The sequence below is a fragment of the Scomber scombrus genome, chromosome 1 (genome assembly GCF_963691925.1).
Source record: "Scomber scombrus chromosome 1, fScoSco1.1, whole genome shotgun sequence".
In the NCBI taxonomy this organism is placed as follows: Eukaryota; Metazoa; Chordata; class Actinopteri; order Scombriformes; family Scombridae; genus Scomber; species Scomber scombrus.
In genome coordinates, this window is record NC_084970.1 from 542,501 (window position 1) to 558,404 (window position 15,904).

Below are 15,904 nucleotides of genomic sequence, written 5' to 3' on the forward strand. Positions count from 1 at the left end.
GAAACTCTTCCCACAGGTGTTTTTAAACAGGATCAGTCTGTGCTGGACTCAGGATGAACATTGTTTTTTAATAAGAAGGACAGTCTTACTCTGAAAACAAACTGATATCACTGCTCTTCAGTAGTTTTATTGCCAACTCATCTGGCCTGGAACATTGTACAATATATGGCAACAATCACACTATTGTTTCAAAACCACAGTATCCTAGAATAATGATACATTCTCTAAATAATTCTATTTAAAACCAATAAAGATCAAAATTCCAACAAACATAAAAGAGGTTATAATGAAGTTTGAGAAATGATTCATTCAAATAAATCGAAAGGTGATAAAATCATTCATTCGTTTTATAGAAAACAACAGATGAATCCAAAGATTACAATAAATTCAATATTAAGTTTAACAATTGAACTAATTATTCTGTGATAAATATAATATATCTTATCTGTATTTATAATGACGCTTGATCCTGCACTCCATTTACAGCCCATTAGCCCATACGTCAATGTCTGCTGTTGCTATGGCAACATGTGACAGTTGACATTAGCCCGTTAGTTCTTAAATAATGTTACGAGTGAGAGGGCAAGTACATAAATAGTGGCTGTGGTTCAGGAGGTAAAGCGGTCGTCCACTAATCGGAAGAACGGTGGTTCAATACCCGGCTCCTCTAGTCCACATGTTGATGTGTCCTTGGGCAAGACACTTAACCCCAAATTGCTCCTGATGGCTGTGCCAACTGTGTGTGAATGTGTGTGAATGGGTGAATGTGACATGTAGTGTAAAAGCACTTTGAGTGGTCTAAAAGACTAGAAAAGTGTTATATAAGTACAGTCTATTTAGCATCTATCTTATATTCCACATATAGCCCTGGCCATTGATTCATTTTTCCGAGTTTAGCACAGAATCACACAAATGTAGGTGGAGAGATTCTTCAAAGAACAAAAAGCCTCATGAGAGGGGACTGAAACTCATGCTACAAATATGATCTGACCTACAAAGGCTATAGTGTAGGGGTGTAACAGTACACACAAATTCACAGTTCGTACAACCGTAACCCTAAAACCGAGAAGAAGAAAGAAAGGAAATAGCTATTTTGGTTCTTTATTTTGAAAAATGTAAACATCCAGCGGTGGCTCATTGGCCAAAACTATCACTGAAACAGTTTAGTTTTGCTACAGTGGAAAAGTAGAACTGTAGAACTACTTCTGTTTTTTTTACAATGAGTCAAGTCACCTGCTGACAGCTGTTTTATGCTGATTTATGGTCACTCACAGCTGCTTCTTTCCAGGGTTTCCCCCACAAAAGTCATTAGGCCTGGTGACAAGTATCTTTTGACAGGGGCTGGCGACCCAGCACAGACTCACTGAAGGCAACATTAAGGTAGATCTTCATGTTTTTGTAATAACTGAATCACAGATAATATTACAAAATTGAGAATTTAAAAATGCTATAACACAGATTCCACAGGCCCCTACTTTAAGTCTGTGCTAAAAGCTGACTGGACTATGTGACTATGTAATGTGTTATGAATAAGTCATCTATTCAACACACATTTAAATAGAAACAACTATAGCAGAATCTTACAAAGAATCTGACAGTGTAGTCCTGGAATGCTGTGCTTTCAACAACAAAAGAATTTAAAATATATACCATCAAAGTTGAAATCAGAGCTGGTTAAAAGGCTCCATGGAATAAACTGCAGCTCAGTCTTCTCACTACAACCAGCTAAATTCACAGTTTATAATAATGATAATGCACTTATACTTTTTTTTTTAAATAGTATTTCTATGGCATTTAAAGTTAATGTGTACTTATCAGCACACCTCTGTCCACCCAGACAGCAGACACACAGACACTCCCTCACCCTCACTCACTCACTCACTCAGCTTACAGTTAGCCTGCACACTGAAGCTAAAACACCAGTGGTGTCTCAAACAAATGTATATTATATATTTGAATGTGTTTTAGCTGCCTTTTTTTATGTGAGGTCATTTTTCTTCTGGATAATTGAAATGATTAAGTATAGTACATTATACCTCCTTCCCCATGGAGATAATGGTGCATATTTTAATAATGATAGCACCAACACTACATCCTAGTTACCACATCTATAACTGACCTTTTCAATCTCCAACCATAGTCACATGATTCAGTATCACTTAAAAAAGTGAAGAAATGTGATGATGTAAGATCTAAGTCCATGTCTGTGAAGCAGCCACACTGCAGACAACAGAGTCAGTAAAGTCCATTTACAGCACATTTGTGAACTGACAGTCCAAACTCAATAAGGAGCAGAGGGATCTGTGATGGTCACTTAAGGGCGGATAGTCTTATGGATAACTTGTTCCTAGTGTGCATTCTGCCCCACGCCCATACCAGCTGACGACTGCACGTCAATATCCTGTAATGTATGTCTCCTTCATAATTGATGCCAGTCTCATAGGAAGATTTCACACAGGTCTGATTGTCATTCAGCATCTACAGCACTCAGGAACACTAATGGGAGGTCGCTTCAATACTGCACCAACTAACAATCACAAAGCAGAGGCTGATGTATACACACATTATGTACATGTTATACAGGCGTATAATCGAATCTGAATGCATCTCTACATGTAGTATATGGCAGTGACAAATAAGGGTTGGCAAGATGAGCAATTAAAAAATATGTTTAAAATAGTTTTAAAAGCAGCATCAGGTTTGTTAAAATGTACATTTAGTATTTTTCTTGGTTTTATGTCATTTGAAATGACATTTGCACCATTTTTTACCAAAAGTAAGACTGAATGCTCCTGAAAATGTTAAATGGTGTAACCACGAAATAATGATAAATATTCCATATTTTATCCACCTACAGTGTATTTAAGTGGACTTATACTAATAATGACTTTGTTAAAAAAACAATGTAAATGTTTCCTGATCTCCATGGTAACCCAGAGTAAATGTAATATTTAGAACAATTGTATTCCATTACCTTTATTTAATATAAAAGTTAGAATGTAAGATCATGCCAAACTAGTTGATATGGTGTTTTATTGAGAATTTACTGTTTTTAAGCAAGTTGGATGATTTGGTACAAAGTTTTTATGGTTACACCACTTAGACATTTTTACCATAATCCTCTAATATATTCTCTCAAAAATGTTTATTTGCACATTTTAACCCCTTTAAATTTGACTAAACCACATGGACAAAAACCCCCATCATTGACCCATGTGGAGTTTCTACTGTGTTCCTCGTTGAATCTGATGTCAGCATGTCTAACTGCATTAAACAGAGCCTGAGCTACATTTGCAGTACATGACGGGAAATAGACTCATAACCAATATATAGGCACATCACAGATAATTCATCTTTACAGAGCAGTACGAAGTCTGGAGCCTGCAGGGAGTATAAACAGTGGTTAATATAGCTGTAATGTGTGTCTAAATGTGTAGACTAGTGAAAGGAGTCATTTGTGGATATGTTTCTGAGAGAAAAAAAAGAAAAAGAGTAGACAACAGGATGTAAAGCAGTGGACTGGGACCACTCGGCCACATTAAGATGGCATGTGCAATTGTCAGAGCAGGACTGAGAAAAATGTAATCATCATTTGTAATCATCGAACTTAACCACATATTTATTCATCTTAAACAAAGACACATCAGGAAAGAAGGTGTAGAAGAAGATGAAGGCTCTAGCTTGGACCTGGCTTTAAAGTGAGGACATGGGAATCTAGGAAGTATCGGTGCGTGAGTCAAAATTTAGGTCACAAGTTTTCAGAGTGAGGCAACCAGAAGAGAAACACATGCCTGTTACTGGTAGCACTGTGAATCAGTGCTGACATTAGTGTGGGATACACAGCAATAACAGACAAGTAGGTCATAATATCAGGAATTCCTTCCACAACCAAAACCCAAAACCAATACTGGATGCTTGAAGTGGATAGCAGTATTGATAAATGATGAGACTTGTATGATATCTGAGAACATTTGTAATGTTTATAAAGGACTAGTCCTGTGATTTAGTGTTACATGGGGGGGTTACATGCGCAGGCTGCTACATAAGCAACATAACACACATCTTAATATTCTAGCTGTTCATATGGATCATCAGTTGTTCATTTCTTTGATTTTCTATTAAGGAAATGTTCACACCCATACAAGCCTGACAAGTACTCCAACTTCCAGTCATCTCACATTGTGTATAAGAAGCTTGAGAATTTTTCTTTCCCCAAAAATCCACCATATATCCACCACAATGTCCACCAGTCACAGCAAAGACAGCACTCATCTGCCACTCATGGCTGACGTCACTGAAGAGAATTAAAGAATCAAATCTGCTTTGACTGACATTTCGATCCCAAAAATCCCACAACAACGAGCTCCATTAAAGCAACGTGATGATTGTTAAGGAATTTTCCATAGTTACGGTCAAGCATGAGCCTTGGGGTCACAGTTAAGGCAACACTATCATCTTGGCAGAGAGACATACTGTCTGACTCCCTAAACCCACAGATGGGTAACTGTGTTTCCTTGTTTGTAGAATAATGAACCAATAGGCTAATTCCATTACTGTAGATGCATTGAGTATGACCATTTATGGACATAGAGTATTGGTGGTACTATCTGTGAAGGTTTAATGACTATCCACAGAGGACAGTGTCATCAGAATCGTGGTGATATCATACATCAGTTATTGATAATACTTTGATTGTCCTTGGCCGAGCTTCAATAACCATTTTCAGCATAAGATAAGGGCTGTCACAATAATGATGTTATTAACTTATCGTACAACCAGCAGCATACCGTTAAAGCCGGTGTATAAGTTGCACCTTTAACACAATACTTTTTCATTTAAAAGTGGGGTATGTCTTAAACCCTGGTGTGTCCTATACCAGTAAAATACAGAGAGGTGTTGGATCTGGATATGATTATAGGTATGTAAAAGGCTGTCCACACTAAGAACAATAACTATAATTATATTTATAACTTTAAACAGAATGATGTGAGCGTCCACACTTATGATCTATAACGTCCTATAAACAGCGGTGTCAAGCACACTCTGCGCACTCCAGCTGTTTCGGTGGCTAATGAAAATAGACCTGTTAATGCCGTATGTAGAACGGAAAAATGATTGTGTGTTGATCAGAAGTATTTCATACACTAGTTGCTGTGATGTTTCAGTATTTACAGACTAAACTCATGCTGAAGCAAAATGTGCAAAAGCATGACTCGGGTGCAGTAGTCTATTTACACACAGCGACAGCTCTGATGAAGAGTTTTTGGGACTCAGTAAGCATACATCTACACACTGTATTAAATATGTAAAGTTACTGTGTTCTTTTAAAAGGTTAAATTAAGACTCATAGCCTAATCCGAACCCGGTCTGACAGGTCAAGTTCAGTTAAGCAAATCATTAACCATTAACCTGACACTGTTTCAGGTGTAATATGTGTGTTTTGATTGTGTTTCAGTTAAAAGTAACACATATGTGTTTATAAATGAATAACTACTGGTGCATTCAAATTAAACCAGTCATTAAAGTCTGTGTAAAGTAAGAATAAATATGTGTTCTGAGTTTGACACACCACAGAAAAGTAAGTTGTTAACCAACCTGCCAAATTTGAATGATTAAAGAAATCGTGAAATATATGAAATTAGGCTTCAAAGTTGTGTAAAAGTCAGCCTATTTCTCTTCTCCCAAACGCTGTGGGAGTGCCCGCCGAGTTCGCTGAAGCACCGCCCCCTACCAAGTGTCACCGGTCAATCAAATCTCGGAAGCCAATAGTTTGGGATCTGGGCAGCGCCATCTTGAAAATTTCCGGTGCATGCCGGGAAAAATAAAAACACAGATTCTCCAAAATTTCACAAATGAACATCATACTGCATTGAAGAAGGCTTTAAACTAGCGATTGAGACCATAAACACATTTTGAAAACGTTTACTGAGGTTAGAAATCAAGTGAGAAGTTGGTGAATTCTCCATTGACTTGTATAGAGACGGAAGTCCTTTTGACACCAAAACGGTCGCCCCCTGGTGGCCTTTTGATAGAATGCAGTTTTAAGTTACTTCCGCATTGGCCTCATTTCAGAGGACCGGAACTCCCCGTCTGGGTAATTATCAACATCATCAGGTCTATATATGGATTTATCATATGATACATTGATATGACCATGATCTTTTTTTTTACTCAATATTGCCACACTTCACATTAGCAGCTAAGAGGCTATTCATGAGATTGCAGAAGCGAGCTGCGCTGCTTATATGGAATTAAAGGTAAATAACTCTGTCCCAGCCCATAATGAAAGTCTGTGTTTTTACACAAGTGTAGCACCCACTCTACAATCCCACCCCCCACCCCCTTACATTATTATGTTATTACATTATCATTATATCAGTGGTATAAAACGATCTTCAAATAACTGTAATATTGTTTATAGCTATTATTTCTGAGACACTATATCGTCCAACAAAAGTAGTTATTGTGACAGGTCTACATAAGACGTCCTGGACTCCTGAGCACTTCTCCACTGATGAGTTAACCAGTGATGAACAATTTTCCATGACATTGCTAATACAACATAATAGCTAATACACCGTAAGAGAAATGTTTACTGTACCTAGCACATTTCCAGCAGGCACCTCCTCCAGCTCATCCAGCTCTCTGCCCATCAGCAGGTAAATGCTTTCCATGGAACAACAGGACATATGAGGCACCTCAGAGGCACAGTCTGAAGCACTGCAACCCTCCGGCAGCTGGCACACATATGAGAGGGATCAAGCATGAGGAATGAGGATGCTGACAAAGCATTTTTAGGGGGGTCCTAATGACAGGTAAATGGTAAATTGGTAAATGGACTGTACTTATATAGTGCTTTTATAGTTGTTATTACCACTCAAAGCGCTTTTACATTACGTCTCATTCACCCCATTCACACACATTCATACACTGATGACAGGGGCTACCACACAGGGTGCCAACCTGCTCATCAGGAGGAAACTAAACAAACAAACACATTTATACACCGTTGGCACAGCAACGGGAGCAATTTGGGGTTAAGCATCTTGCCCAAGATACTGGAGGAGCCGGGAATCGAACTGCCAATCTTCCAATTGGTAGACAATCTATTTCCTGAGCCACAGCCCCATAACATTCTATTTCCCATGGTCAGGATGTCAGCAGCAAGCACAAACTGAAGCAGTAGATTTAATGATTTAATATCAGTGTAGGAGTTGAGATAAGAAATAATTTTAACTTAAGGTACACTTACGAACCTTTTCAGGAGCTTTGAAATGTAGACGCATTCATATCTGACAGCAGAGGCCATATTTCAACAGAGAGAGGTTAACGTCTCCCCTGATATACAGTACTACCACCTGTTATCATGTGAGTGAATGCTCATGCTTAGGACACGTAGTGGGAAGTAAATCACCTCTATGACAACTGAGCACACTAAATTTTTACATGAATATGAAAAGCTGCTGAAAAATCCAACGAAACCTAGTAAGCAGATTTTGAGTATAGCTTATTTTGTAAAAGTTGCTGCTATGTCAGAGCAGCACTCATTGTTATATCATTAAAGACTGTATACTTAAATAGAAACCTTATTGCAAAGCTCCTCTCAGCACCTCTGACCTCATTTCTGTTCATTTAGTTTCTCTCTGTCACTCTGAGGAGGGGAAAGAAATGGAGTGTGATGACATCATGGTGTGGTCTAATGACTCTATTCAGGAACTACATCACTGTTTTAGATGTAAAGAATCATATAGAGATCCAGAAAAACTCACTGACACATTACAATATGGCCATTCCTCACAAAACAAGTTAAAAAAGTGAATGAATAATGCATAATGCATACAGCCAAACAACTATTGAATCAGAAGAAGCTTTTATCAGGGGGGCAGCGTAGGTCAGAAGTGTGTTAAGAGGGAGATAAAATTGGCTAAACTGAAGTGTAAAAGGTCAAGTGGAGGATGAGTTTAGAGGCAGTAACTCATATGCAGCCTTAAGAGGCATTAAATCTATGTTTGGAATGCAGAATAAAAAGAGAAATGTTGAAGGCTTTGATATGACACTGAATTGGCACTCTCTGAGTTCCAGTACAGAGTGTAGCCACAGTATATAAATCTTTCAGTCTTAAGGTCTTTACACGCAGGGGCTGTTTTATTTTTTATTTTTGGGGGATTCATTCTCATGTCAATATTTTTTTTCCAGCTGTTGTTTTTGTCTTTAGTGCTTTTGAACAGAACACAAATATGCAGAGGTCAGTTTTCATGAGTTTTCACACAGCGAATAAAAGCATCAACCAATCACGTAGTAAAATCTGCACAGACAGCTGTTTTATTGTGAAGGCCCACATGGGGGGGATGAACATCCTGCTGTATGTTATTTACTGTATCTGCACTGATTAATCAGCTCTCAGTCTGTCTGTGAGCTCACCTGTTTCACTGCAGGCAGACAGGTAAACTCTCTCACTACAGTGGGCAGGGAAATAAAACCAATCCATCAATATACTGATTCATGTATTATCATATGATTCATGATTGTGTATTTTTAAATACAAACACTGTGGATTTATTTCCATTAAGCCCACATGTAAACTGTTTAGGCTTAATAAATTCACATTATATAAATGCACATTTTTTAAGTACAAATTGAATGACTTTTAAGACCTTTTTAATACTTCTTTTCACATTTTTCAAGTAAGTACTCAATGCAGAAAAGTGTCATGTGACGGTTGTACTCATATATAATATATTATGAGACAATAATAATACAAAAGCAGGATTTTATTGTTGTAGTGGGTTGAAATGGAGCTCATTTTGAAGTAAACTTTATAGGACTGTAACTAATGATTAGTTTCATTATAGTTCTAACTGCTGGTTATTTTTTACTTTAATTAAAAAAGTTTTAAACATTTTAAGTTTGACCTTGAATATTAAAAACTAAATTGAAAACATTTTAAGACATTTTAAGTATCGGCGGGGATCCTGTAAAAATGTATTTACATGTATTAGTGGATTCATTTACGAGATACACTTTTGGTTCCATTAGCGCCTGTACTAAGCAATTCGGCTGATTGCTCTAACTCCACAAATTTGCGACCAAATGAAAAAAAAGGGGTGAGGGGGTGTTTAGATAGACGTAATGGTGCATATGTCGCTAGGTAAAAAATTACGCCGGACCATCGCTTAAGTGGTCAAAACACTGGAAAAGCGCTATATAAGTACAGTCCATTTACCATTTAGTTTAAAATCCAATACAAACTTCCATACATTCCAAACTCTCTCTTTAGAGTAAAACAATGCAGAAATGTAAAGTGTTTGTTGGTGCATATCTGACTTCACATTTTGCTGTCCAAAAGCCTCAACAATTAGTGATGACTTTAAAAACACATTTGTTCATAATGGAGACAGAGTACTGTAGAGCTTTACTGATAACTGTGTATTTACCATGCTCATGCCCTGGGCCGGGTCGTACTTTGGTCCCAATACGAACACTCTCTGTCCTTTCTTGACCACTCCGCTGTAGACCCTGGCAAATGCTATGAAAGTCTCCTTCTGCTCCTCTTCCTCCTCTGGTTTTGACTCTCTCACTATCAGACTCTCCATCTTAGCTTTAAAGAAAGAAAAAAACATACAGGAGAATGATCACAGTGAACCATCTGACTTTACACAGAAGGTGCTTTGATACTGGATGCTGGATCCTGCTTTCTTTTTTTGGGCGCTGTAAAGCAGTTAGGATATGGTGAGCAGGAAAAATGACCAATCACAGTGAAGAGGACAGAACAGGCTAATTACAAGAAAAAAGGGATGGAGGCATCACTGAGTTTGGACAATGTCTCAAAGTTATACTTCAATCATCTGGAATTTGATTATTGCAACTATTCTTGTCTTTCATTCTGTAAAGCATATAATTAAACCAGTTTCCTGAACATATTCAACTGTTCTAGCTAAAAAAAACCATGTCAAATTTAATGTTCACCATTAATCCCCGGTCAAACTGTTGAAAAGTAAGGGATAAAGATGAGTGAAGTGTCCAATTTACCTGTGATGGCTCCTGCAGACTGGCCTTCCTGTGCTGTACTCCCTGATAGGGTGGGGTCTCTGTTGTTCTCTGTTGTCTCTGCTGGCTGACCAGCTGCCATCCTGTCAGCATGTCTCTGTCTTGCCAGGTCTCTACGCTGGGCGATCTCCTCCTGTGTCAAGGGCCTACACACACACACACACACACACACACACAACACACAACACACAACACACAACACACACACACACACACACAGGTCAGTACCTCTTCTGACCTAAACACAAAACATTGCAATAGGGAGGTGGTACATACAGTGCATCCGGAAAGTATTCACACCCCTTCACTTTCCTCACATTTTGTTATGTTACAGCCTTTCTCCTCTGAACCACCAATCTAAACATTGTTACAGACCAAGTACATCCCTTCATGGCAACAGTATTCCCTGATATCTGTGGCCTCTTTCAGCAGGATCATGCACCCTGCGAAAATTGTTCAGGAATGATTTGACGAACGTAACAAAGAGTTCAAGGTGTTGAACAGATCTCAATCCAATTGAACATCTTTGGGATGTGCTGTAAAAACAAGTCCAAACAATAGGACACCCCACCTCACACCTTACAGGACTTAAAGTATCTGCTGCTAACATCTTGGTGCCAGATACCAGAGGACTCCTTCAGAAGTCTTTCGGAGTAATAATTAGTCAGGTGGTTTTATGGCTGCTCGGTGTATAGATAGATAGATAGATAGATTTAAACTTCATTGATCTCCTTGGGGAAATTTAGTATAAATATATCATGAGATGATCTCTTTAATATCGCTGGTTGTATAATATCATTGTGGGCAGTAAGTCAAATCAATGAGCAGGACTGTTTAATGGTAACACTGGATTTACAGAATCTTAACACCAGTATGATGCAGCAGTTTGATCTGCTACATATTAAAATCACTGGATGAACCAAAGAGACACACTCATTTGGATACTTCTTCAATTTAATTTACAGTTGTGATCTATCTCAATCTCAATCTTAATATCTGTACCAAATCTATAAAAATCAAGTAGACTTCAAAATGACACAGATGGTGAAGTCATATCAAACTCTTGAGTGTTACATTCAAATAATCAATCACATGTAAATGTGACTAAGGGGGATATTTATTAAGACAGCTGCGAATTCCTGCCTGGGGCACAACATGTCCAGGTTAGTGAGGTATTTACTCAGACTGCAGATGTAAATGAGCCTAGACTCAGTCCTTCTGATTTGCATGAAGTGCTGAGTAAAGTGCATGTTTGTGAAGTCATGAAGCATAAAGGAAAATGTTTTATACTGCTGAACTCTGAATATTTGTTAAAGAGATGACTTGGAACTGCAAATGTGTGTTCATCCTGAAAGAGAAGGGCTGCATGTGAGCAAAGTTTAAACAGTCTGATGAATAGCTCCACAAAAAAACAGTGATTGAATGGTTTTTGGTTAAATGTTTAAACTTTAAATGATACAACAGATTGTGCCATGGTGCTAAGAGGATAGCTGCATTTTGTAATTTGTGTTTCCGTTTCTCTCTCTCTCTCTTAATGTCAGATAAAACAGTGCTGCAGATTTTAAGTTTCAGTTCTATCTGCTATCTTTGTCACACTCTACACCAAGAATCAGGTGCAGTGAATGTTTTGTATGAACTTCTATTCCCTCTTCCTATATTTTGTGCCTCTCCACACATTACATATCACATGAAGTTACACATGCAAGTTTCAGCAGTGGTGCTTTTTGTTCCATTTTATCTGCGTAAATCAGATCAAAGGCAACTGAACTGTTTAGCACCTAAACTGGCCATAAATATTTGAGTAAATATTCCTGCAAGAGTTTAAAGCCACAGTAACAACTACCACCATCATGGCAACATGCTGAGAATGACAATGCTAACATATGGATAACTTTAGCAGGTTATATTTAGCAAAGTCACCATCTCAGTCTAATGGAGGTGACAGATGAAACCTCACCAAAATGATTACAGTTCCTCCTGTGGAGAATATGAATGTAATCCATCTAGGGCTGGGTATCTGTACTTGATACATTTTAAGGTATTGACCAAAATAAATTGATACCAAGTAATATCTTAACGTGTCTGGTCAATCGATACCTGCAATCGATCCTTTTTGCACCCAGAGCTAGAAAATAAAACTATTTGTATGGAGTTGCTCACAGCCAATCAACACAAGTGTTCTTCGATTTAATGTGACATGTGATTGGCCCACTGCCACATCAGATACAACCCGTCTGTGGTGGTGAAATCATGGTGAATTTGAGTTAACGCGCTTAACAGTTCAGCAGCCAAGATGTCCCCTAAACGCTCTAAAGTGTGTCTACACTACACACCTGTTACACCAGATAAAAGACAGTGCACAACATGTGTAATGGGTATCAAATGAAGTACTCAGCTGATAGCAGTATCTCTTTAAGGGTACTTGGATTGGTACTGGTATCGTCATTTTTAAAAGATACCCAGCCCTAAATTCATCAGTAGTTTTCAGTGTGGACCCAGAGCACAAAGTGACACCTTCACGTGACTTGTTTTATCTGACCAACAGTTTTAAACCCAAAGATACTCAGTTTCCAAGAGTTGTTCCAAATGAGAGAAGGTAGGCATGATCTACGAGGACTATCTCAGTATAAAAAACAAGTAGTGAGAACAAATGCTAAACTTCATTGTATAAGAACACAGGGAGTTAGTCTGTGGAACAACTGTAATGAAGAAATGAAAACAGGTTGAACATAAAATAAGTTTAAACAGATCTTTAAAACTAACATTTTGGACAGATATAGAAAGGACGAACAAAGAGGTGGATTGCAATAATATGATTTGGTACAGTGTGTCTTTTTCACTTGTGTTGTTTTGAATTTTTTTGTTGGCTTTGATTTGATTGTTAGAGTTTTAAAAAAGGGAGTAGGACAAGAAAAGTTCCTTCTTTCCTCCTACAACTTTTTCAAATATTGAATGGATATTATTTTGTTGTTTATCTGAAATGTTGCTTTCCTTTCTATTTTGTTATATTTTGCCGCCTACATGTTTGAATAAAAAAACTAGACTAAACTTTACCATCATATTTAAAAAAGAAAAGCAGCCAATCCTCACACTTGAGAGGAAGTTTAGAAAACAGGCATCTCTGCTTGAAAAAATGACATCAATAATTACTCCATTACCAAAACTGCTGCTGATTACTGTTCAGTCAATCATTAATCACTAATCAACCCATAATTTCAGCTCAGGGTAGGTTTGACGTACATTGCATCAGCATCACTGTATTGCACAATGACAGAGCGGTACCTGCCAATCTGATGAGAAACCACTTCTTGAAAATGAACATTTGAGAAGTGGCAAACTTTAAACATCCCCAGACAGGGGCTGTAAAAACAGAACGCAATTATCTCCACGTTAGTTTTGCTACATGACCTGTGTGTGTGCATGTGTGCAGTGTGGTCTGTGTGTGCATGTGCATGTGCAGTGCGGTTGGTGTATCAGCGTATGCGTGCATGTGTATAACCTCTTCAAACAGACCACAGTGACTATAGCAACACAGCTGCTCACAATAGGCCTGAGTGACGGCATCCAACGCAGAGTTCAGCTCCATGATGACAAACCACTTAAAACAGCCCATAATTTGCCCCTGACAACAGCAGCAGCCCTGACGACTCACTGAGACTGATTGCACCACTCTTTTGAATAAATTGGATATAAATGGGGCTGCAGCTTGAATTCAGGATTCTAACAGGAAACCACAAAAGAGCAAACCCCACTGGATGACAGCCTGGCCCTCAGAACAAAACTCTTCTTACTGACTCGCTCCAGTCGACTCACTTCTTTCACATGATTTCCTCCGAAACCAAGAAGACAAACAAACCAGAAGCAGACAGATGTTTAAGTGAAGGTTATCAACTTCACGTGATATTTATTTGAGCCTAGAACTGCTCAAAGATCTAAATAAGCACCCCACAGTGTGGTACATACAAGTCTTCATGCTTCCCATCAGACCGCAGCTAAGTCACTGCTTTTTTTTCTTCTCTTTTCTCCAGAGGTCATCAGTCGCTCATTGGTAATAATGGAAATGCCAGGACTTGGTTTCTGGCCTCGCCTGCTGCGGTTATGAAGTAATAGCTTCCAAACACTGGAGCAGGACCATCACAAACCACAAACAGACCTTTTAACATTGTGAAAAAAAGTGCACTGGAAAATTAAACAATATATTGATATTAAAGCTGTCTGCAAAAAAACACACTTCATCACGTTTTACCGCTAAAAGGATTTTGATTGCAACTACTTTCCATTCTGACTCCAGTGTGTGAAAATGTCATACACTGATATTCTTATTCTATAGCAATATTATTCCATTTTTTTGTCTGATATTTAAGTGAACGCCCCATGCTGAGATGCAGGAAGTTGAAGGTTATATTTATGACACTCTGCTGAATCATTTTCAGTATGATAAGAAGAGTCTAAACTAAACTACTTTCTCTTAAAGCCCTGGGTTCAAATTCAGCCTGGGACCTTTGATGCAGGTCAGCCTCTATATCCCCATAATTCCTGTTACTTTCATTTTTTAAATATAAGTTACTACGGTCTTTTTTTAGAGCCTGACCGATATATTGGTCAATCAATATTATCAGTCGATATTGACCTATCACAGATATATCATATCGGTGAATATGTTGTTTGATGTGCCGATATTTTTATTTTTTGAAGTTATATAGGCAGCATTTTATGTATATTTGACCCTTTTTCTTAATTTAAGTTTAATTTATGCAAATGTTACTGTTTTAGTGCACTGATGTCATTTTATACAATAAAGTTTATTGTTAAACTGTAGAATATCATACCTCCTTAACATGTGAGGGATCATTACAAAAAAATGATATATATGTAATATTATCGGCCAATATATCAATATCAAAATATGTTTACTCCCTAATATTGGTATTGACATCGGCCCCAAAAATCCAGTATCGCTCGGCCCTAGTTTAACAAAACAAATCTACACGTTTCATACATAACTACATACAGTTAAGTACAAGGAATTAAGATTTAGAATGTTAACAGAAATCTTTGCCAAAGTACACTTCATGTCTACAGAAACCAAAAGTGTTCAGATTTAAATAGATAATAGTCATTATCCAATAAATATATATATAAGTAAATTGTGTATAATATATATAATTGTGTTTTGGATACCATTAATTATAAACATTTTATTTCTAAATGCCATTCTGTCTGATTATATTTAATAATGACATTTCTCCCCGATGACATGATTGTATTTCATGTCAAATTTGATTCTATCGTGTTTTATATTTTTAATGATGACACATTTTATTTCATATGGTCACTTTAAATGACAGCAATATTCATAGCCCCTCTACCACTAGAAACCCTACAGACCCCCGTGCTAAAATGTCCAACTTTATAGCAGAAATAAAAATAAAAACATCTATGGTTTCTATATCAAATTTCCCTGTTCATGACAACTGTATGGGGGGGGGGGATTTTCATATTCAACCTTCCTTTAGACTCAGAAATATATTGATGTAGAGACTTCAACAATATAAACAATATTGACACATCCTAGGCACCAAGAAACAGCGAAGATACTTACATAAAAATGTCAATAAATATAAAAAAACAACAAATGAGTAAAAATACTAACATATTAAAAACCTTAGGATGATTTAACATTAACATTAACAGCAAATGAGTCAGCTAAAAGCAAAATCAGTTGGAAGTAAAATAAGAATTACATAAGAATGAAATTAAAAATTGTTATTTCTCTAAGGATAAAAACGAGGCGAGTTTTACACTTTTTGCATATTATTCCAGGTTGCAACAGAGTGAAAAACTGGATTTTCTTACT

At 37.4% G+C, this 15,904-nt stretch overlaps 1 protein-coding gene across 1 annotated transcript in view; it reads right to left on the reverse strand.

Moving 5' to 3' along the window:
- The window catches only part of efl1 (elongation factor like GTPase 1), a 119,746-nt gene that overhangs the window by 70,994 nt on the left and 32,848 nt on the right, over nt 1-15,904 (reverse strand). Inside the window, exons 12-14 of the mRNA XM_062439672.1 lie at nt 10,030-10,193; nt 9,435-9,598; nt 6,602-6,737 (exon numbers count right to left, since the gene is read on the reverse strand). Of these exons, the coding sequence (XP_062295656.1) occupies nt 6,602-6,737; nt 9,435-9,598; nt 10,030-10,193 (464 nt within the window). The remainder of the gene's footprint in view (nt 1-6,601; nt 6,738-9,434; nt 9,599-10,029; nt 10,194-15,904) is intronic.